The 23,157-nt window shown below is 56.9% G+C and overlaps 1 protein-coding gene across 1 annotated transcript; it reads left to right on the top strand.

The window, feature by feature from the left end:
- The first annotated feature begins 3,813 nt into the window (after window positions 1-3,813).
- Window positions 3,814-19,582, top strand: RND2 (Rho family GTPase 2). The gene is made up of 5 exons (XM_061477668.1): window positions 3,814-4,010; window positions 4,106-4,193; window positions 15,395-15,504; window positions 18,482-18,616; window positions 19,314-19,582. Exons 1-5 carry the CDS (start codon window positions 3,909-3,911, stop codon window positions 19,560-19,562), a joined length of 684 nt encoding a protein of 227 aa, XP_061333652.1. The 5' UTR covers window positions 3,814-3,908; the 3' UTR covers window positions 19,563-19,582.
- The last annotated feature ends 3,575 nt before the right edge of the window (window positions 19,583-23,157 follow it).

Here is a 23,157-nt window from a genome sequence, read left to right as displayed (position 1 = left end):
GTTCCCTCTGAGCCCCGCAGCCAGGCTCCCCTGTAACCCACAGCAGCGGTGCTGGGAGCTGCTGGCTCTGGCTTAAGGGGCCCAATGGGCAGGACCATGCATATCCTGCACTGCCTGCACTCAGGGCAAGGCCGGTGCTGGCTGGAAGTTGCATGTCAAGGGGGCGGATGCAGTGTGGGAGGGGACGTGTGCCGTGAGGAGGTTTCCACACCCAAGGGGCCAGAATCAGAGAATCAGCCATTTCCCTCCTCCCAGCCTGACCCTCTTTATTTGCCTTTGGGGCTGCCAGTCCCTGCACAGATCAGTCCACAGCCAGCCTCTGGAGTCGCCCAGAGCCTCCCATGTCCCTTCAGCTGCTGCTGGGCCTGATGAATCCTAGGAAGTGTCCTGAGAGCGGGGGAGAAGGGAGCTGCTCCCCCCCACAGGGGTGCTGCAGAGGCTCCACATCACTTTCTCCATAGAGAGAAACCCGCAGCCATAACTGAGGTATTGTGCGTCCCACACCACGCGTGCTCCGACTGCAGTCCTGCCAGCGGAAGACTTGTCAGTTGAATGCCTCCTTGCTTTAATCCCTGAGATAGCTGAAGGATGCTGTTTTCATCTGATAGCATTTATGGGCTCTTATAATGAGTTTTGGCTTGCTGAGATAAATTAATGTGCTCAACCAGAGGTGTAAACTTCATTAATGGCAGCAGTGAGATCAGCGTTATTCTAGTATAGGATGTAAACAGGCTGGACACATGAAAGGGGATTTGGCTGTTGGGTTGGTTTTTTTCTCTCTCTTCCTTTTAACATTCCTAATTGCTGTTGATTTGTATCTTTTCTGCTGTGTGTGTGTGTTCAAACTCCACTGCTTTGCCACCTCTTCATCTTGCAGTGGAAACCATCAAATAACACACCATCGGGACTGAATGATGTAACTGCTGAGTGTGAACAGCAACACGCTGCAGTTCTGCCTGGCACGTTTCTAGCTCTTTCACATATTTGACAAGTCAGACAAAAAGACACAAGATCTGATGAGAAATTAGTGTGTCCCTTATTCCTGTCCCAGGTTTTTGGCTTACCAGTGGAAATAGGATGTTGCAGTGGTTGTCAAGGACCAGACTTTGAGACTCTGTGCAAGCATGAGAACAAGATGTCACAGGCTCCAGGTTTCAGGCTGTGGGTCCTTCAGTAAAGGTTGTCTTCCCCTAGTCCATTTCCCTATTACAGCTCCTGAGGATGTTTTCTAGTTCCTTTGTATAGGAAATCACACAAACATAACACAATAAAGCCAATTCCTAATGGCCATTAGGATCCCGGAGAGCACGGCTCAGCGAGGGAGGGTCTAGCCCCTGGAGAAGCGTTTTCAGGAGCAGACATGCGAGAGCCATCTGTCGCCTCACCAGCCGCGGTGACAGCCACAGCACGTCTCCCTCTGCATCCCACTCGGAACGTTCACACCGTGACTGAAGGCTGCCGGGATGCAGCAAGAGGAGCCTGCCAAAAGGTGCATTGCGCCAAACGGAGCGCAGGGCTCGGCACTCACAGTGCCCCAAGTGGCTCCAAGCAAAAGGCGCTCGCAGCTGCTTTCCCTCCGCGAGGAAAGCCCCATGTGGCTGGCAGATTTACAGAGGTCTGCAGTGTTATGTATTGTATAGATCAGGGTGATAGATGTTAATAGAACTGAATGCATATGTATTGAGAGCAGCCCTGAGGAGGAGTTGGGGGTGATGGGTGATGAGACGCTCCCTGGCTCCAGCGTGTGCTTGAGCCCAGAACCCCCCCGTGTGCTGGACTGGACCCCCAGAGTGTGAGCAGCAGCTCGGGGAGGGGATCCTGCCCCTCTGCTGCGTTCTGGGGAGCCCCCCCTGCAGTCCTGATGCAGCTCTGGGGCAACAGCACAAAGGGGACGTGGAGGGGCTGGAGCGAGTCCAGAGGCCACAGAGCTGCTGCGAGGGTTGGAGCAGCTCTGCTCTGGAGCCAGGCTGAGAGAGGCTGGGAACGGCTTTAAGGTAGAAGAGGGGAGACTGAGATGAGCTCTCAGGCAGAAGCTCTTCCCTGTGAGGGTGCTGAGGCGCTGGCACAGGGTGCCCAGAGAAGCTGTGGCTGCCCCATCCCTGGCAGTGTTCAAGGCCAGGTTGGACACAGGGGCTTGGAGCAAGCTGCTCCAGTGGAAGGGGTCCCTGCCCGTGGCAGGGGTTGGAGCTGGGTGAGCTTTGAGCTCCCTTTCAACACAAACCAGTCTGGGTTTCTATGATTCACTACAGAGAGTTTCCTGCTTCCTCTGAAGCAGGGTCACAATAATCTGTTGGTTGGAAGCAAAACACCAATTCCTTTTGAGAAGCACAGTGAAAAGCTTTCCCAAGAAAGGGTGTTGTCCAGGGGAGCAGCTTGTTCCAGGTGACAGTGATGGCCACCAGGCACTCCTTTACCCACAGTCGCAAGCACAATGAACTTTTCTTGCTGTTTCTCGGCAGAAGAGCTGGGTGACACACACACACACAGACAAGAAGGCGAAAAACCCTACAGGGCTTTACAAAACATGACACAGTGCAGCACAAGCTTCTTTCCCTGGGGAGGGTGGAAGGAAACAAGCATGTGACAGTTACTCATCGCATTGCTTAAGGCAAGGCTGGGAGGCACAGAGATGCGGCAGCAACACGCACGGAAGGCGGAATCGACTGACAATAGTTTCCTGGCCCATATAATGCAGGAGTCAGACTGGGTGAGCTACACTACCATGATCCCAGGGCAGCCTTAGCCCTCTGTCATGTCTGGTCTTGTCTTAGGTCTTGTCTGGTATGTGATGATAGGATGGATGTGGGGGGCCTGAGTTCTCGTTTGACCAGCTGGATGTGCTCAGGACACACCTCCAGCCCCGCCTGCACTTGGCCCCAAGACACGGGGCAGTTCCACCAAGTGCACACTGGCCCATGTTGATGTGTCCCAGCAGAAAGCAAAGCAGTGCTGGAAGACACAGGGTGCCTCCATGGCCCAGTGCCCTGCCCCGTGTCCGCGGGCGCTCCTCATCCCGGCTCCAGGCGCAGCACCAGTATTTATACATGAAAAGAGACTGTGATTTCCACAGAAACAAACTGCCCCCTCAGTCCATTAATAGACCCAGTTTTCACTGCCAAAACATTTCAGTTTCCGTTCCGTAAGACTTGCTTGGTTTTCTTTGTTTTCGCTGCATTTTGTGACAGCTTGTTTCTGGCAAATGAAAGTTTGCTATTATGGTAAATCTTCCTGCAGCGTGGCCAGCAAAGCAGCAGCAGTAACTACAGGAGCCTTTGCTTTCTCAATGATTCGACTTCCAATGGCTGGCTCTGATTTCCAGCCGCACTGCCGGGACCTGGGGGGATGGAAGGCACAAGGTGCTGCTCCCCGTGCACAGAGCCGTGAGGGGGGCCCCGGCTGGTGCAGCCTCCACACGGACCCTGCCAGCATCAGGGGAGAGCGGGACAAAATGCCGGCAGTTCCCGTTCCGCCGAGCCCCCTTCCTTGCGCAGTGCCACGGGGGGACGGGGCGGCTCCCGCGCAGGAACCGGAGCGATCGCGGCCCCTCGGTGTCCGCTGTGCCCGCGCCGGACCCTCCCGCAGCCGTCGGCAGCGCGGGGCCGGGGGGGGGGGGGGGGGAGCCGGGGCCGGTGCGCGAAGCTCGGGGCCTCCGCGGTGCTGCGGGAGGTGCCGGACGCGGGGAGCCCCCTCGGGGCAGTGCCCGACCCCCGGCTCTGGCCCCTGCTCCGAGCCTGGGAGGGGGGGGCTTGGAGGGCGGAGAGCGGGGGGGGGGGGGGGGGGGGGAGGCGGCGCATCCCTGCCCAGCGCCGGCTCCGCTCCGCGCCTGGTTGGTGCTGCCGGGTCCGGGGGCGCGGCCAGGCCGGGGCCGTCCCGGTAAAGCGGCGGCGCGGGCGGCGCGGTCCCGCACCATGGAGGGGCACCTGGCGCGCTGCAAGATCGTGGTGGTGGGGGACACGCAGTGCGGCAAGACCGCGCTGCTGCACGTCTTCGCCAAGGACTGCTACCCCGAGGTGTGCGCGGCCGGGCGGGCGCGGCGGGGCCGGGCTCGGGCTCGGTTTGCCTCGGCTCGGCTGGGCTCACCTCTGCTCTCCCTCCGTCCCCCCAGAGCTACGTGCCCACCGTCTTCGAGAACTACACGGCCAGCTTCGAGATCGACAAGCAGCGCACCGAGCTCAACATGTGGGACACCTCAGGTGGGCCGGGGGATGCGCGGGGTGGTGGTGGTGGTGGTGGTGATGCGGTGGGACCGGGACGGGGTCTTCCCCCTTCTTGAGCTCCAGCAGCCTGCGAGCCCCCGCCCGGGGCCCGGGCAGCCCCCGCCGCAGCGCTGGGGAGGCTCCGGTGCCGCATCCGCGGCGGAGCGGCTCCATCCGTGTCCGCGCAAGGATGCACCGGGTGGGGGGCGAGGCGCAACCCGAGGAGAGCCCTCGCCGTGGGGAGGAATGCGCTGCCCTTCACTGCCCTCTGCCGCGGAGCCCCTGGGGTTCCTCGCCGGGTTTTGGTCCGGTTTGGTTGTGCCTCTTCGCGTCCTGTTGTGATTCTGCATGAAGCCTTCGTCGCAGCAGCCTCAGCCCATCGGGACCCTTCCCAAAAACTTCGTGCTGCTTTGTATGGAGGGGCAAATTTAATCGAATCGCACAACGGTTTGGTTTGGAACGGACCTTAAAGCTCATCGAGTTCCAACCCCGTGCCACAGGCAGGGACCCATTCCACTAGACCAGCTTGCTCCAAACCCCATCCAGGGATGGGGCAAGGGAGTTGCAAACAAAGTGCTTGATGCAAAGCTAATAAAGATGCTGGCATCCAGCAAAGTTCACGTGCGCTTTTTGATTTGCCCCTGACAAGCTTTTTAGGCTGTTCTATACACATGGTGCAGCTGAATGCTGTGCTATGTTAATGTATGTGCATCAGAGACTTGCTGATGATCTTTCCCTGTAATTTCTGGAGTCCTTATGTCCTCTCAATGTCCAACAGCAATAGCAAATTAAAACGTGACCTAGGACTTTCTTGGCTCTTGTACTCAAATTCCTTGCTGTGATCTTACATCCATCAAATTACAGCTGTAGTATGCACACAGCTTTACCTGGAGTAGCGGCTTTACTGAGGCTTGGACCAGCTCTAACATCTAAAATGTGTTTGAGTCTGCTCTGGGCCCTCCTGACCCATGAGATCTTGCTTTTTGCTGCTTTTTATTCCCTGAAACGAAAAGGGGTCTTTTGCTTTGCCCACACGATGTGTGCTGGGATGCGAGCCACAAAGATGCTGGCTCTTAGGGCAGCTTTGGGTGCTGGGGCTGTGGATGAAGCGTTGGCTCCCAGCATTTGACTGGGAGCTGTGCCTGAAGTGCAGAGCACTGGCTGCGACTTGAGAGTCGTTATGTGGTGGATGGTGCTGGGCTGGTGTCTGTGTGAAGTCCCACGGGAACAGCAAAGCCACCCTGGTCCCCCAGGGCCTGCCTACAGAAGCTGGAGCTGCCCCAGTGGGGTGAGTGCTATCGGGGTGCATGGGATTGAGGGTGACCCCATTGGGGCCATGCCCCATGGCTGTGGGGGCTTCTGCAGCCTGCCAAAGGGGCTGCGAGGGGCATCTTTGTTAGGGTGGCTTTGCTCCAGGTGTCTACTTGGCATGATAAACTTCCCCGAGTGAGCGTGCCGAAGCGCGTGTGATGACTTGTCTGCTTTTCAGGAATTCTCCAGAATGCTTGGCTTTGATCTTACAAATGTCAAAGAAAAGGCTATGATAGAAAGTCTTGAAAGCTGTGTAGGAGTATCTGATACCTGCATCCGATGCTGTCACAAAAGTCAACAGAAGACGTAAGTTTGTCTAATATTTGTCCCTACAGCCAATATAAAATGGACTTTGATTTTCTCCCTTCTCCTCATGGAAAAGTGTAAGACCTTTTTAATAGCTTTGATGTAGTTTTCCGGATAAGTTCCCTTCTGTTGTAGCTTTGATTTGAGGTACGTAGGGGCCAGTTCTTCACTTAATGGTCACGCAAAGCAATGCACCCTCATAATCAACCTGGTGTTTTCAGCTGTAGTCTGGCAAGCTGCCGTTGATACCCTTTGGAGACACTTGTGAACAGGAGCTTTGGTAAAAGAACTTTGGCACAACAGCGAACCAGCTGAGCTGAGGAGCTCGTTGCCCTCCTCACGCAGGATGGCAGGCGCTGGGGAGAGCTTTCCCTTGTCCCTGTGCTACCTCCTGTCTGTTTTAAGCAGCTTTGCACCCAGGGGCTTCTTGTTCATGATAAATTCCATCCCAGCAAGAGCAGGAAGGGAGGTGCTGGGAAACTGCTCCCCCCTCCTGTCAGGATCACCCTGGTTTCATTGTTTAAACACTTGCCACCTCTTAGCTGGGTGACTGGAGCTGAGGGGCTCCTCCAGCAACCAGGCCAGGGCAGAGGAGCTGGCTATGAGTTTTTTAGTTCCTCCTGCCCCATAGTTGTGGAGGCAGTTGGAGGCTCTGGAAGCTGTGCAGGGTGAGCTGAGCATCGGCCAGCAGCAGTGCTGGGGCAAGGACAGGCTGCCTGGAAAACTCCCTTCCTTGGGACCAAGCGTGGCCGTGGCCTGCCTGGAGTCCTGCTGCTGATCCCTGTGCAAACAGGAATGTTGTCTGCTCCCTGGGGCTGATAGAGGTGCGTTGGAAAATGCACCTTTCAGGCTGAATGTGCCCCTCCTAAGTGGCAAATGACATTAGCAGCAGTAAATCTGGTTAGAGAAATGCTGCCATAGGGTGGACAGAAGCGATGGAGAACTGAAAGGCTCCCAAATGGCTCTGTTTTCCTTGAAAAGCCATACAGGATGGATAGGGTTTTTGCTCCAAGCCTTACAGGGGACGCGGTGCTTTGCTGCTCCTCCTGCTCTGGTAAATTCTTTCTTTGTTGCCTGTTGGCCAAATGCGCTCAGTGCAGAAGCTGCACGGTGCCGGGATCTTGTGGCAGGGTGAAACTCCTGTTTGACAGGATGCCTGGTGGCTTGGGAGTGCTGCTCCCAAAGGGCTGGGTGCCTCCCAGACCCGCAGTGCTGGTCCCAGCCCTGTCAGGAAGGGCTTTCATCCTGGCGGCCAGGTGGAGGGAGGATGGATGGGTTTGATCACCAGCGATGCTTTACAAGGAGTAGGCGAGTTTCATTTCTCTGCTTCAGAGGTGTAAAAGGGAGAGCAGTTACCAGCAGGTGTGCACTGGACGGGTAGGTTTTCACCATGCAGTGCCTGCGTTCCCTGTGGGATCGGGGAGTGCCTGCGGGTCTGTCCTGCTGTGGTCGCAGCAGAGCTGCTGCGGTGCTCAGCCAGCGTCCAGTGCTCCTGAGCTCTCTCCTTCCCAGGGACCAGCTCTTCCCAGGGGGACTCAGGCATTGCCCATGGATGCGCTGCCACAGCTCCAGGCCTTGCTGGGGAGGGATGGGCACGGCCAGGGTGCTCCAGCACCAGAGCTGGCAGGTCTGGGGCTTTGCCCTCTACCTGGGTGGGGGTTTGGTTTGTTTCCAGTAATGATGGGGAGGAAGCTGCTCTCTGCATGGCAGCCTGGGCTCAGTTCTGTGCTTTTGGTTCATGGCCCTTTGCGCCCAGAGGCTCTTGTCCACCTCCTGTGTCCTCAAAGTGCGGGCAGGCAGGGCAGTGATGGGACCTGAGGCCATGTAGCTGCTTCGCTGATGCAGATCCCGATGCAGGGTAGAGCTGCCCGGTTCTGGTAGGGGCATCTGTGCCAGTGGCTCAGGGGGGAAAGGACACCAGGCCTGGCGTTGTGCCTTGCACACTATCACCGTTGCCTTGGAAAGCTGCTGGAGAGGCCGTTCCTGTCCTTTTGTGGACCAGCAGGATGCACTGCTGCCAAGAGCCACAGCGTCTACCCCAGCCTGTGCCGCTGCAGACAGCAGTGCCCATGGGTTCAGCAGTGCTGCAGCTCACAGCAGGGGACTTGCACGGCTGCCAGGCCTTTGCCAGAGCTTCTGTCTCTCGAGCAGATGTGCTTTCAAGTCAAGAATAACACAGCGAGTCGCAAATCCCCCTCCACCTCCCTCTTTGCCTGTACTCAGCAAACAATCTGCCTTCGTAGGGCCCGTGTGGGAACCTCCAGACTGTGATAACAGATCCTTCTTTAGGGGAACTACCCAGGAATGTTGATTAGATTAGAGCTGAAAGGGGCTGAGTTTAGCAACGGCATCTCCATGGATGCTGGGGCTGTGCCTGGATTCCCAGCGCGGGGCTGGGGGATTGCCATGGCTGCCTCTTCCAGTGTGCAAGAGCGAGTTCTCTCTTGGGGAAGAGTTCAATGGCACTTGCACTCTGAGGCAGAGAAAACATGCGGAGCTGCCCTTTCCGTACCAAAATAGCTCCTCCCATGCTCCGGGTTGAGGCTGGGAGCCCGAAACCGGCGGCGTTGTGTTCTGCCTCAGCACGAGTACGTAGTTAAACCTAAAAATACGTGCAGCCGGGTCACGTTCTCAGGCGGGTCGGTAACCAGGCTCAAAGAGCTGCAGCAGAGGCAATGCTCGTGCTGGAGTGGGTGGAGGACGCGCCTGAGAATCCAGGACAGGACAGTCCCTGGGCAGGGAGTGGGGCTCAGGTGGAGGCTGCTGCTCCTGCGCTGCCTTGCGCAAGGGCAGCATCCTCCTTCCTCCCTTACGGATGCGGGAGGCTCGGCCTCCGTGGGGTGTCGTGGGAGAGGCTGAGGAGCGGGGCCATAGTGCCAACTTGGAGGCAGGAATGGGCTGACTTGGGTTGGGGTTGGCCCCCGGCTCTGATGCAGCCCCTTTCCCGCAGCACAGAGCTGATCCGTGCTCTCCCATGCGCAAGGGCAGCACTGCTGTGCTCTCCCTATTCCTTCTGTCAGCCTGGCTGCCCTGTGGCTCCTGGGGCTGCTTTAACGCTGATTTACTGCACGTTTAGGGTAAGTGGAAGCTTCTTATCGAGGCGGTCGCGCACACACAGAGACCTGCAGAAACTCCCTGGAGCAGCGCAGTCACACCCTGGCTTCTGCTTGTGCTGACTTGCCTTTCCAATCGCCTTCACCCTGCGTGGTGCCAGGGATGCTGCTCCTGCCCCACCAAGCTGTGCCAGTGTGCTTTGGGATGGGAGGAGGCTTTGTGGACGGGAGAGCTGTGAAGGACCGGGCAGCATCCCCCCGGTGCCATGGGCGCTGAGGACAGGGGCGCAGCTTTCATCTTGCCCCACATCCTGCAGATTGCATCTCCTCCGGATTAAACTTCAGGAGCGCACAGGCCCAGCCTTTGCTGCGGGGAGAAGCCTTATCTGGTAGCTGAGCAGGCAGGGAGGGGTCTGCTGCTTACGCACGGCAGACCTGGAACATGCAACCTTGCATAAAGATAATTGTGTTTGTGCAGCCCTCGGATGCGTTCCCCAGAGCCAAAGCTGTGCTGTGGGAATCGGTTGCCACTCCTCGGGCTTGCTGTACCCAGAGAAAGGGTGACAGGCAGGTTGTGGCAATGGTAAGAGGGCCAGGAAGGGGCTTCTGGCTCCCGTTAGTCTCCCTTGCCCGCTGCCGCAGGCATGGCTTCCAGCATGCGTGTGGGAAGCCTGGGTGAGCTGCTCAGGCTGCCAGTGCAGCCCCAGAGATGGCAGCGGGGACTTCCTCAAGGAGCTTCCAGAGCTTCCTCCCGTTGCCAGAGTGAGGTTTGCATCTGAGCAAGCTCCTCTGAACCTGAAGGTAGAAGAGGGGAGACTGAGCTGAGCTCTTAGGCAGAAGCTCTTCCCTGTGAGGGTGCTGAGGCGCTGGCACAGGGTGCCCAGAGAAGCTGTGGCTGCCCCATCCCTGGCAGTGTTCAAGGCCAGGTTGGACACAGGGGCTTGGAGCAAGCTGCTCCAGTGGAAGGGGTCCCTGCCCATGGCAGGGGTTGGAGCTGGGTGAGCTTTAAGCTCCCTTCCAGCCCAAACCGGTCTGGGATTCTATGAACCTGTGAGATAGGGCACAGGATCCGGATGAGGCAGAAGGACCCTGTGCCTGCCTGGGCTGGGGATTCCTCTGCCAGTGAATCCAGCAGAACAGCCTCCTCCTGAGTGACAGGTTTCCAGTAATAAGCTCTGGAGAGGGGCCTGGGAATGCAGTGCTAATACCGTTCCCTTCATCCTGGTCATGTCCATCCTGCATCCGTGCCAGCTGGGCTGTTTGGGAGCGTACTCATTTTCATATGCGCACTGTAGGAACTGGGAGCCGAGGTTGCTTGTCCAAGGTGAGGAGCAGTTGTTTCAGTCATGCATTTCCTAGGCAATTGCCTGCTCCATGGCGTGGAGCAACGTCCTCCTTCCCTACACTTGAGGGGTTTGCAGGGATGCTGGGCAAGAGAAATGCCATGGTCCAGCCATGAGAGACGCTTCTACACATCCCAGGGTCAATGGCTGTGCCGTGCTTGGTGTCCCATGGAGCCTGGACCAGGGGTAGCTGCAGTTCCCTCTGCTGCTCCCTTCCTCCCTCCAGCTTTGCTGGATGCCTTGGTTTTGGACTCGGTACAACCAGAGCCTGTCACTGCCAGTGTCTCTGTCACCAGTGCTTTGGTGTTTTAATTCCTGTCTCTGCCACTTGTCCCTCTTCCAAGCTGGCCTCTAATGAGCACTGTATCCGTGTCACGAATGTGTTTTATACCAGTGGGATCTGCATTATCCTCCCCTTCTGGCCAATAATCAGCCGGGGGGATTGGGGATCTTTAATCTGCCTCTGAGCCCCGGCTGAGCTGGGACCTGCAGGGTGCTCAGCAGTATTGCAGCAGTTCATCAATCTTTAGACAAAGAAACCTTCTGGTTTGCTTTCCCAAGAGAGGGTCTGGTTTCACACCGAGGGTAAAGCCGGTCTCTGGACACGGGGTGCTTCAGATCTTTGTCTCCCTGATGTGCATCTATTGCAGTCTGGAAGGCTGCAGTGGCTTGTGGCTTGGCCTCCTGTTTGTAGGGCCCATCAGCACTGATGACACAAGGAATGAGGAGGGCATTTGCATACCCTGCTCTGCCATGTGCCAGGCATGCAGAGCCATTCTCTTTCAAGTCTTGCCTTCTGCCTTTCTAAAGGCAACTAAAGCATTCAGGCAGGGCCCTGTATCCGCAGCGCTGCCCGTGCCTGTGGGCCGTGGGGAGCTGCTTGTCCACTGGGGTGAAAGGATCACAGAAGAAAAATGCCTTTCATAGTCTGTCCCAGGAGGATAAAGGGACCGGGCATGACCTTTGGGGCTGTTTAACTCTGATCTCCAGTGTTCCCTGGGGCTGAATTCCTCCTCTCCCTCTGCTGTAGACTCTGCCATTGTTTCCCTGCACCCATTTCCCCTGTTCTAGCAGTGGGAAGTGTTTTCGGATGACTCTGTGCCCTCTGGTTGCAGCCGCAGAGGAAGCGGGAGCTCTGGAGCATCCTGGATGGCCCGGATGGCAGCTGAGATTCCTGCGGGCTCTCCATGGGGACCGGCCCCACTGTGCTGCGCTGCCTGCACTGGGGAGCCCTGGAGCTCAGCTCCTCACTGGGGCCGGGTGAAGGATGGGGGCACCCACCAGAAGCTGCAGCCCCATCCCGGAGCAGCTGCGTGGGCTGTTCCTGCCCTGGGAATTGCACAGAGGTCTCCTTTTCCATCTTAATGGTGTGGTATAAATGAAATATGTTATTAACATCTTCATCATCATCTGCCGTGGCAGAGGAATGAGTAACGGTGTTCATTGCCACCTCATGTAATATTACCCGGGTCTGGAGCACTCAGGTGTGGAAAGAGTGCAGTGATTGAATGTGAGCATCCTCCTCACACATCGGAGCTCTGCTGCAGCTGCCCAGCGTGGGGAGGTGGGAAGGGGGCTCCGAGCTGTGCCTCTGCATGCAGGGCCTTTGCTTCTAGTAAGCAGTTGCTCAGATGAATTTCTCTTACGACTGAAAAGCTGTGAATTGAGCTCCAGAAAGCCCTGCGTCACCTCAGGAGACCCTGAGCATGTGTGCTGGTGCTGAGCAGCTCCCAAGGACCTGAGCCCTGCCTGGGAAGCACTGGAGGGCCATATGGCTGGTGAAGCTCAGTGAAGGGTGATTTGGCCCCACGGCAGTGGAGGCAGTGGAGTCTTGTGTCTGATGCTGGCTGAGAGGTGGTGCAGGCTTCTTGCCATGCACGGGGAGAGGATACCAAGGGAGCTGCACCTTGGCAGAGGACAAAGGCCTGGCTGAGCTGGCAATGGGATTTGCCTAGCAAAGAAGACATCCCATGTAGCCTCTGAAGCCACTGCTCCCGGCATTGCTGCACAGGGAGGTAACCTGGAGCAATCTGGGCTTGTTGATGCAGCACCCCATAAAGCTGGGATGTATTTCTGCTTCGTTCTGTGAAGGATGCTCTTGGCTGTCCTCAGAAAGCAGCATGTGCCCCAGCATCGCTGGCTCTATGGGGAGCGCTCACAGCGAGCCCTGCAAGGCAAGTGCAATGCTGAAAAACGTAGGGCTTGGCAGTGCTCGTCTCTGTTCCAAGCCAGAGCTGGCTGGGGCTGCAGGAGCCCCTCACGGAGCAGAGCATGGCTCTGCATGCGTATTTGCTTTCCTGGTTTGCAATATGCTATTGTTGGAAGGAGGGTGCCCATGGGAGGAGGCTCATTATCTCTGAGGACAGCTAATAGGGAACAAATGCAGATTAATGCTGTGCTGGTAGAGATGAAACAGCTCCTTTCAGTCCCCTGCCCGTGAGTGGCATCTCTGAGTGGCAGTGCCAGGCATTGAGGAGCTGCCAGCTGACGGGAAAGAGGAGCTGCTCCTGCTGCACCCGCCCTGGCTTTCAGACTACAACTGCGTGGGTTTGTGTTTAAGCTGGGGTTTGGTTGCTCCAATCTGATCACAAACAGATGCTCCTAGGGTCTGCTTCTCGCAAACCCGGGTGCCAAGTGGGAGGGTGACTCATGCAGGGGAGGAAGGTTGGCTCTCGGCTTCCTGTGTGTTCGGAAGTGCCTCTGCGGGGTCTTGCTTGGAGGATCTGAGAGGTGTCAAGTGCTCAGAAGCAACAGAACTGCAGACCTGGAGCTGAGGGCACTGGGGCTTTCGGAGGCTTCTGTGTTTTGGGGTGGCTCTGTTTTTAGCTGTTGTTCCCAATGGAAAAGTAACAGATGCAAAACCTGCAGGAATAATCTCCCCAAAGGAATTTCCCGATTCAGTAAAGACCCAGAAGCATCGGATGCTGGCACCATTGCTGGCACCGGGGTGGGGATGGCAGGGTGGCTCTGCAGGGCGGCAGAGGGGCTGTGGGCTCTGTGCCGAGGAGCTGGCTGGCTGCTGAGGGAGCAGCAGGTTGCTATGATACAGTTTGCTGTGGCAATGTCTGCGCTGAGCGGAGCCAGCACCACCTCTACAAAAGGAGCATTCCTGGGCTGGGAGGGGGCAGATTTATCTGCAGTGTTTATGTAAAGCCGAGGAGCTGCAGGGAGAGGATGTGTGTGGGAATGCTTTCCTGCAGCGTGCGCTGGGGCCCCTGTCTGCCGGCAGATCCCCTTATGTGCGCCGGGGAGAGATAAAGGGCTCGGCAAATCCAAGCGCATCAGATCAGCGCTGGATCTCGCATCCCGTCCGGTAAAGGCGCCCCAGGCAGGAGGCTGACAGCTCGGTTCAGAGCCCTGCCAAGCTGGGTGCTGCCTGCAGGGCAGCTTGGGTCACCTTGCTCTGCTGCAGCAGGGTGCGAGGCAGCAGCTCCCCGGTGCCAGCTCTGCTCGTCACGCTCGGGAGCAGCTTGAGCCTGAAGCGGGGTCAGAGATCGCTGGGCCTGGGGATGCGGGGGTCACCTCGCTGGGTACCAGCCTGCATCCCCTGTCCTCGGAGCCAGGCAGGGCGCCGCAGGGCCTGGCTGCTTTCCATGCAGGGAACGTGACTTTCCCTCTAGGAAGACGGCTGCGCGCTGCAGAGGTCAGGGTCTGCTCCTTCTGTGCTGCATCCCAGCTGCTGCTCTTCCCGGTGCCTTTGCAGGGGCAGAGACCCACGCTGTGGCTTCTCATAAGGGAGCAAGGATGTGCCGGGTGCCTTTGCTCCTGAGCGCTGGCGGCAGTGTGGTGTCTGGAGATACCGGTAGCTGGTTTTGCTGTGGATCCAAACGCTCTGGAGCTGGGCAGGGCTTGGGAAGACACAAAGCAGCCCTCAGCCTGCCCTGTGTGGCTCTGCTCCCCTCTGCAGAGGTATCTGGGGTGTTTGCAGGGCACGTGGCATGCTTTGCTGTGCTGGATGCAGTTGTGAGCCCCTGCGCAGACAAGAGCCAGGGTGGGAGCTCCCGCCGAGGACCAGCCTGTTCTGCTCCCACGCTTATCCCAGGCAGATTCCTGGGGTACATCAGCCACCATCATCCATATTTCCTCAAGGAGCCCCCTGACACCTGGCCTGGGTGCTCCACCTCTTCCCAGGGTGGGAAAGGGCATCCCAAGGGGCCGTGGCAGGAAGCGCGTCCGGTTTCCTTGGCCTTGGGGTGGGCGATCCTTCGGGAGGAGCAGATCCAACAAGGACTCTGGTGTCTCTGCTTCCCCTCGGCAGAAACAAACATCTGCTTCTCATCCCTCCAGGAAGCTGAAGCCCATTGTAAAGCCCAATACAAACCCGAAGCAATGAGCCGATTGCCCCGTTGCTGTCGACGGAGGCATTTGCAGTTGCACACTTCAAACAGCATCACCGTGGGGCAATGACCTGAATGCCTGGAATGGTCATTGAAGGTGTGCGTGGGGCAGAAGCTGGGCAGGATTCAGGCTGGGCTTTCTGCCTGCTCGTGGAGAAATCCTGCAGAATACAGTCATCCCCTCCCATTTACAGCTTGCTCACCCAAACCTGACACATCTTTTATGGACCAGAAAGAATCTGACTGTTCCCAGCACAAATCCAGAGTACAAGGCAGTTCTTTTTATACTTGCCTTCAATTCTCACCGTCCATGTGAGCAAGCTCTCGTGTATAAAGATAGCTAGAGAGGATAAAAAATAGCACAGCGTTCCCTGTCTTCTCTCAGCTGCACTTTTCCACCATCAGTAGTGCAGTAACTGCATGACAATAGGATCTTTATGTACAATAGCAGTGGTGGAGAGGCGCGTGCTGCTCTCCAGCCTTGCAGCCCTTCCAAGCTCTGGCATCTCAGCATGCTCTGGCATCACAACTCCATCGCTTCTTCCTTGCCAGATGTTTGTTAGGGTGGGAGAGAGATGCAAACCTTGCCTTTATTTCCACTCTGCAAAGGGATAAATGCGAGAGCCCAAACCCTCTGGCTTCCACACCTAAACGAAGGGACCACGTCCTCTGCAGAACCAAACAGCGCCTAACGAAGGGTCAACATCCTCTGGCTCTTGGCAGAGCAGTTTGCACCCTGTGGCAGTGTCTGCAGTGCCTGGCAGAGGGCTGGGGGTCCCAGCCTGCCCCTTCAGGCAGCAGCATCAGTGGGGGGGGATGTTCTGCTCACCGGCTGCTCCTCTCCTCAGGCTCGGCGTACTATGATAACGTCCGTCCCTTGGCCTACCCGGACTCGGATGCTGTGCTCATCTGCTTTGACATCAGCCGCCCGGAGACCCTCGACAGCGTGCTCAAGAAGGTGAGTGCCCGGCGTGCTTCTGCCTGGTGAGATGGGTCCTCTGCAGCAGCACCAGTCCTGCTTCCTGGGACCGCCACCAGGGCTAAAAGCCTTGGCTGGGGTTAAGGTCCTCAGATGAGGGTGGTTGTGCTGGGGTGAGGGTGGTTGTGCTCAGATGAGGATGACTGTGGTCAGATGAGGGTGGTTGTGCTCAGATGAGGGTGGTTGTGCTCGGATGAGGATGACTGTGCTCAGATGAGGGTGGTTGTGCTCAGGTGAGGGTGGTTGTGCTCAGATGAGGGTGGTTGTGCTCGGATGAGGATGACTGTGCTCAGATGAGGGTGGTTGTGCTCGGGTGAGGGTGGTTGTGCTGGGGTGAGGGTGGTTGTGCTCAGATGAGGATGACTGTGCTCAGATGAGGGTGGTTGTGCTCAGGTGAGGGTGGTTGTGCTCGGATGAGGATGCTGCTGCTGATCCCTCCATGGTCTGTGCAGGAAGCCGATATTTCCATATGAAAGGAGCCCAGTGAATGGGAGCTTGCAGCATGGAGAGGGGGAGATCTGTGTGTACGCATACATACAAATGTGTGGACAGAGAAGTGTAGGGCATTTGTTCTGCTTTTCATGAAGACCTTGGAAGCTGTTGTGCATCTCTTTTTAGCGTAACCACCAATGGGTATGCTCTGGGTTGCTTGCAGCAGTTGAGAAGTGGCCTCTGGTGCCATTTCCATGCAAGCAGAGAGCTCAGCTTTTCGGCTGTCCCCTCAGCTCAGCGTCTGCGCAGTAAGGAAGGCATCAGTCACTTCCCTATAGCTTGACAACAGGAAGGGTTCAGAGCTGTGGCACTGAATCTCAGCTGTGAATGAATAAAACGAGGTGGCACAGTGCCACTGGGCTGGGTGGCCCATGGGGCCCTGAGCATCGTCTGCCCTCTCAGAGCTCAGTGGCCACGCTCTGCGGTGGCATGAAGGTTAGCCCCTTCCAGGGCAGCAGATACCTCCAGGCAGCAGGTCCCAGAGAGCCCCACTGCGCCCCGGCCCCTCGCATCCCTTGGTCTGTCTGTACCCTGCTTCCTCCCATGGAACGCAGGGAGCCGCGGTTTCGGTGAGCTCCCGGCAGAGCTGCAGAGCGCTCACTGGCGCTGTCTCCTTTGCCAGGGGGGAGTTTTGTCTGGCATCTCGTTTGTGAGGCTCTCTGAGACACCGAGGCGTGACAAGCACCACAGAGCAGGGATGCTGAGGCTGTTCGGGCTGCTGGGCTGGGTGGCCGCTGTCCGAACCAGTCCCATTGTGCCCACTGCCCCCTTCGGCCTCTCCACGTCTTGCCAGACGTTGTGCTGGAGCAAGTGCCTCTTATTCAGTCACTGGGAAGTGGGTCTGTGTCTCCCAAGTGTCCTGGGGAGGGGACAAAGACCCCTCAGATAACTCTGTCAATGGCTCAGTGTTCGTTCCTGGGCTGGGGTGCTGAGCGTGCTGGGTGGAAGGAGGCGTTTCGTGTGGACTGAAAGAATTCACAGCTCAGCTTGGCAGTCAGCAGAATAATAATGCAAGCAAATCCCTTGTACCTTAATGAGATGCGAACCCATCAAGAATTAGCCGGGGTTGGGGTTTATTTAGGTCTCTCTTCACGCTCTTCATTGGAGTCCGCGTTGCTCAGTGCGTGGTCTTCCCCGTGCAGCCTCGCGGATGCTTTGGGTGCTGTTAGGCAATGTCTTTTTGATACGGTGACTTAAAGTAAAACCTAACTGACAGGGGATTTCTTCAGTGCCTCTGAGTTGTTTCCTTTGGTGCAGTCTATGAAGGCGAGGAGAATTCCTAAGACACCATGAAGTTGGAATGGGTTTTAGCTTTTGGTATCAGGCGAAGAAGGAAAATAACGCTCCCTATGCAAGCCTTAGGCAGAAACACTAATTCAGCGGAGGAAATCTTTATTCTTCTTGCTGCCCTTGTGATGCCCGGCCTGCCTGTGCGGCGTGCACACTTGGAGGGAAGGAGAAGGCAAACAAGCAGCTCTTCACTGCACACAAAGCAAGTTTCTGTGGGGTGGTGCCCTCCTTCTCACAGGGCTCCATAGCGCAGCAAATCTTTGGCTCCCTCAAGAGTCAATCATGCGAGCGGAGGGTGGCACCTCTCCCCATAGACAGGGAGCCTGGATCATCACAGAGAGCCCTGACCTCTGCCTGCTGAGACCAGACCCCGTAGCTCAGTCCCTTTGGGAGTTTCCATCCTTCAGGGACATGAGGGTGCTTGAGTTCCTGCTCCGAAAGAACCGCATCCTCCTCTTCTTGCGGCCGTCTTGGCTCTTGACGCCCGAAGCTGTGCTGCCCATGTGCTGGGGGGGTGTGTGAGTCCCGGTGGATGGAGCGGGGGATTTGGGTTCATGGTGAAGACACTTGAGCCCATCTCCGGGTGTTTTGCAGTTGCTTTGGTCTGATACTGGTTGGGTGAAACTTGGGTCCTTCTTGGCACTGCCTCTCCCCACCAGCTCAGGGACATTGGGCTGTGGGCTTGGTTTTCTTTCCCCTTCTAATTGCCTAGGGCATGTGCTTAACCATCAGTCAGTGCAGCAGGGAACTGCTGTTTCCAAGTGACATCTTTAGCCAGGGCTAACCTCCATTTATCATCTGCCTCCTCCTTTAGAAACACTACATAAGGAAGCAGGGTGTTGACAGGCTCATGGGGTCTGCCCTGGGGGAGGTCATAGGTGATGGCTTGATTTACTGCTGCGGCCACTTAGCTGCAAATTGGGCATTAACTTTTGGAGCTCTGAAAGGAGCCATTGGTGCGAAGGAAGTGAACGTTTGATGTGGCCTTCTCCTGCCATTGCTTCAATTCTCCATCTCCCTGGCTGTAGTTATGCCCCGAATATTGTAATGTCTTTAACATGTGGCTCCCCATAACAAGCAGATGGTGGGTGTGCTGAGCAAAGAGCTCCCCGTGACCGTGGGCTTTTCAAGCATCTCACCCCTGAGCGCCTTCTCCCCCTTGTCCCCCCTGCAGTGGCAAGGGGAGACTCAGGAGTTCTGCCCCAATGCAAAGATCGTGCTGGTGGGCTGCAAGCTGGACATGCGGACGGACCTGAACACGCTGCGGGAGCTCTCCAAGCAGCGCCTCATCCCTGTCACACACGAGCAGGTACGTTCAGCGCCCGCCCCGCTGGCACTGGGCTGCAGGACCTACTGGATAGGGAAGCTCAACAGCAGATGACCCCCGTGCCCGGGTCTTGGTCTGAAGCTGGTTTATGGTGCTGAGCTGCTCACGCTTACAGCACTTGTCCCCAGCTCTGGCAGCTGTTGACCTATTCCTGGTGCTCTGCACAACAGCCTCCTTGTTAGGAGCTGCATCCCTTGGATGCGGTGGAGATGCCTGATTTGACAAGTTGGACTGGCTAAAGGGGAGCGTTGTGCTCCTGCAGCTCCTTCAGCTCCGAGTGACTGCTGGTGGGGAGCCCTGCTGGGGATGGGGGAACCAGAACCGGGTGGGCTGGGATGTGCTGTGGCTCTCAGTGGACCCAGCAGTGCCTATGGGCTGGCTGCAGCCCCAGTACTGGGTGCACCTTGGGTTGCTCTGTGCCTGGCTCCACACTGAGCACAGCAGCTCCCAGGTACCTGCCGCAGTAAGCAGGGTTCTCCAGGACCCTGCTGCAGGGCTGGCCCTGCCTTGGTGACAGGCACTTGGGGACACTGCTGGGGAGCCCACCCTCGCATCTGGTGCTCTCACAGCCCTTTAGCGAGGCGACGAGGGCGCTCTGACGGGGCTGCCCCTGCCGTGAAAGGATGCTCTTGCGGAGCGCTGCCCTCCTAACCCGTTCCCTCTTCCCTCCGGAGCGCAGGGCAGCGCGCTGGCGCGGCAGATCGGGGCCGTGGCTTATGCGGAGTGCTCCTCCAAGGTGTCCGAGAACAGCGTGCGGGATGTGTTCCACGTGACCACGCTGGCCTCCGTCAACAGGGTGCACAAGAACTTGAAGCGCAGCAACTCGAAGCGGGGACTGAAGCGGGCGTCACAGATGCCCGGCAGGACGGACTTACTGAGCGACACGGAGATGAGGAAAGAGCGCGCCAAGAGCTGCTCCATCATGTGAACCCCGGCTGTAAATAGCGTCTGTGTGCTGTCCGTTTTGTACAGGAACTGCCGGAGGCGAGGCTGCGTGGCCAGCCTGCCTTTCCAAAGCCTTTCTCTCAAGTCCCTAGGGCTGAGCAAAGGTCCCAGCTGCAAACAGGGGGGGGGCACAGGTTGCCCCTCACCATGGAGACTTGTGGGTTGGCTGCTGCTGCGTGGATTGCTTGGGGTGAAGGAGCCACTTGGCAGAGGAGTATTCAGGTGCTGGGTGAAAGGGAGTGATCCTGTGTGTGTGTGTGTGCCACCCCTCCTGTTCCCATGGCCCAGCCTCTGTGCCTGTGTGCAGCGTGGGGCTGTGCGGGACCTGGGCTGGAGGGTGGGAGATGGGTGGTGGTGCCGGCAGCAGCGTGCAATCAGAAGGTGTTCTTCCAACCTTCCTTCAGAAGAGAAATGATGTTTGAGGTGGTGCTGCCTTGAGCTAGGCTGGACAGCAAATCCCCATGGAAGCTGCAGGTCTGGGCCGGAGCTGGGAGGGACGGGATGTCCTGGGAAGGAACCTTAACCCAACAAGAGACCGCAGTAGCCCACCTCCTGCTGTAGGTAGGTGGCTCTTTTCATGCTATTTTAGGTACTTGAGCTCCATCTGAAATGCAGCGGAGTGGATCTGGCTCCAGGGGAGAGGTCTATCCCAGTAGCTGCATCCCGTGAACTGTGGTTCCCTTTCAGCAAGCAAATGCCGCTCGGGAGCTGGTGTCCCTGCTGCTGACAGCCTGCTCACTCATCAGCCTGCTCCTGCCCCGCTTCTGAGGCAGCAGACTGCCGTAACCATCCATATCCTGCTCTCCACCCATTCCCAGCTGCAGCTTGTGTTGCATGGTGCTGTGTTTGTCTGGTCCAGGTAACCAAAAGGATTACACGCGTATCTGCACCCTGTCCCCACTGTGGCTGTGGGAGGGAAGGTGCTCGTTCCCCTCCTGCCTGCTGGAAGCCTCCTCCCACACCTCCCATCGCTTCTGCTGCTGTCCTCTCTAAATGCCTTTGACTACAGTGTTCGCCTTGACTTCACGTCACGTAGACACCTTAAGGAATAAAGAATCTGCTCCATTGCCAGGTCCAGCTGTGTCAGTGGGTTCAGAAAGCAAATAAACCTGGTTGGAAAATGCACAGCTCTTGACTCTGTTCATTTGTCATAGCCAGAACCAGGCATCCTCACGATCAGGCATCCTCTCACGATGTCTTGCTGCCCAACTGCTACTTGTGTCCCAATGTATCTCTCTAGCTCTAGAAATACACTCACACACCTGAAAGAAGAGCAGAGGACTTGCTGTATGTATTAATTCGGAGGCTGAAGCACCTGCCTTGAATAACCTTCCTCCATCCTGAATCCTCAGATGCTGCGGAGCCTTTGCAGGTTGTCTGTGCCTGCCTTAGGGGGATGATTGCAGCTTTCACACTGCAGCTTGTCTTTTCACAGCCACTGAGAAATGCAGAGAACGAAGGATGCTGATGGTCCTTCAAACCTAGCAGCAAGCAGTCAAGTTCTCTGCTGCTTCCATCTATGGTGCACCTGGTGCCTAATATGCCTCTAGGTTGGAGGTATCAGGCAGGAGGAACGTGGAGCTGTGCAGGAGGGCCTCAAGCATCCCCATCTTCAGTTCAGGGAGCTGTTTGTGCCATGCTGGATGCTGTGCTGCTGCGGGCACACACAGCACACTGGCACACTGTGCTGTCGAGGCCAGAGGAAACACAGTGTGTGTGGATCAAGCCCCACAGCTCAGAGGCAGTGGGCTGCATGAACACTGTTCATTACAGTGGGCTGGTGGGGCTGGGTGTTAGCTTAGGGGAAGGGGTACCCTCGACTCCTGCATCGCCAATGGAGGGAATCAGGTCCCCCCGAGTGAATGACTCCAATCACTACCAGTAGCTTCTGGTCTAAATCACAGCCTTGAGAGCTCTTGCTTAACCGAGAGTGCTAGATCTGGCTTACATGGTGGGAACTCTCAGCTCTCTCTGTGCTGCTGAATGGCAGCTCAACACGGTGCCCGTCCTGGTGCAGTGCCCATCTCCAGCTCACAGGCATGGGACACGAGGAGGCTCCACACACATGGGCTGCCTGTGGCAGATGAGTCAGCGCAGAGAGGAGAGGAACAAAACCGTGCAGATGGAAGAAGTGGAACTGGCACATAAAAGACAAGTGGGGAGGGCTCGAGGCCTCTAATTACTGCCTACAGAAAAATCTATGAGCAATACTTGCCAGTGCAGGTGTCCTGCCTAGGAAAACATTCTGTCTCCATGGGGCCGGGTGAGCAGCTAGCTGGGTGGGACAGAGCCCCTTCAGTCTGCATCATGGCAGGAAACAGTCTGCTCCTGAGTGTGGTACCCTGGTAACCCTCTTAAAGGTCACATCTCCCCCAGGAGAGCTCTGCACCAGCTGCTCCTGCAGGGATGGTGCCCCATCAGCATACCCTGAAGCCCTCAGCTTCTGAGGAAGGATGCAAGCAGCAGGACCGGTAGCGATGCTCTGCTGCAGGAGGAGGGGTTTGGGGAGGGTGAGGTCTGACACCAGGGCTGGACTCATGAGGGGTCACTCAAGCAACAGAAGCAAAACAAAGGTGCAAGAACTGGGCCTCCCAGGTCCTGTGTGGTTCTGTGCCCTCCCTGAGTGGGGTTTACCCACCTCACTCATGTCTCCTGTGGCCCCAGCATCACTTGGCATTTGCCAGCTCTTTGCAGCAATCTCGCTGCTCTGGCCAAAAGCAGCCTGGAGCAGTCCCCACCTTTCAGCACACCGGAGCATAGATTTCCAGGAGGAATCTGGACACGAGTCCAAGCTGTGTTGATGAGGACACAGACACGCATTACTGAAAGGTTAGGCCCTCAGACAACCCTACCAGGCTGCTCATGCCCTTTAGATGAGCCTATCCCTACCTCGGCAACATTCTCCAGCTACCACTGAAGTGGATACTAAGCCTGGGACTGGTTTCAGCTACTTTGTGCCCAGAGGATTAGAAAGAGCACCAGGAGGTGCCGCAGGGAGGAAGGCAGACGCATGAGGACACAGCCTGGTGTGACACTGCAGCAGAGCCATCAGAACACCGGAGCAGTGTCAGTGCTGCGGTTTGTGCCTGTGCATGGATGGGAAGAGATGAACACAGGAACTGTGCTCAGCCCTAACCAGCACCATTAACCCCTCACAGTCATGGCAAATGGATAATGTGGAAAAGAGATGCCAGGCTCAGAGCATGGATCAGAGGCCGGGAGAAGCACAGAGGAGACACTGGCGTTCCTGGCTCTGCTTTGGTTTTCAGTGCTAAACCCCCCTGTATCTAAGAAGTGACCGAGAACCCCTGATCCAAGGTGAAACTGGAATTGTAAGCGAACCACTTGCCTTTGCCATGTGTTTCCTCTGACCCCGGCTGATTTCTACAACTGTCAATTAATCATCTGATTGCATTTCATCAATCAGCCCATTGTAATTCATTGAAATGTATGCATGCAAACTGGCAAATGCTTCTCCCAGGAAGGGCCTCGAGGGAATGTGCTGTCAGCAGCAGCAGTGCTCTGGGAAGCTTGTTCCATTTCTATAAAGGAATAAAGACAAATGCTGATGACTTCAT

This window comes from Pezoporus flaviventris, unplaced genomic scaffold (genome assembly GCF_033815535.1).
Source record: "Pezoporus flaviventris isolate CSIRO_AGI_PZ_B2104156 unplaced genomic scaffold, CSIRO_AGI_Pfla_v1 ptg000107l, whole genome shotgun sequence".
NCBI classification, from domain to species: Eukaryota; Metazoa; Chordata; class Aves; order Psittaciformes; family Psittacidae; genus Pezoporus; species Pezoporus flaviventris.
The sequence above is the reverse complement of the archived record's forward strand: the minus strand, read 5'-3'. Positions and strand labels throughout refer to the sequence as shown.

What these genes read in the sequence shown, in the direction of transcription:
- RND2 (XM_061477668.1), top strand. Translation starts at nt 3,909, where the DNA reads ATGGAGGGGCACCTGGCGCGCTGCAAGATCGTGGTGGTGGGGGACACG. An exon ending in CAACATGTGGGACACCTCAG is followed by an intron (nt 4,194 to 15,394) that starts GTGGGCCGGGGG and finishes TCCTCTCCTCAG; the next exon opens with GCTCGGCGTACTATGATAAC. An exon ending in TCGACAGCGTGCTCAAGAAG is followed by an intron (nt 15,505 to 18,481) that starts GTGAGTGCCCGG and finishes TCCCCCCTGCAG; the next exon opens with TGGCAAGGGGAGACTCAGGA.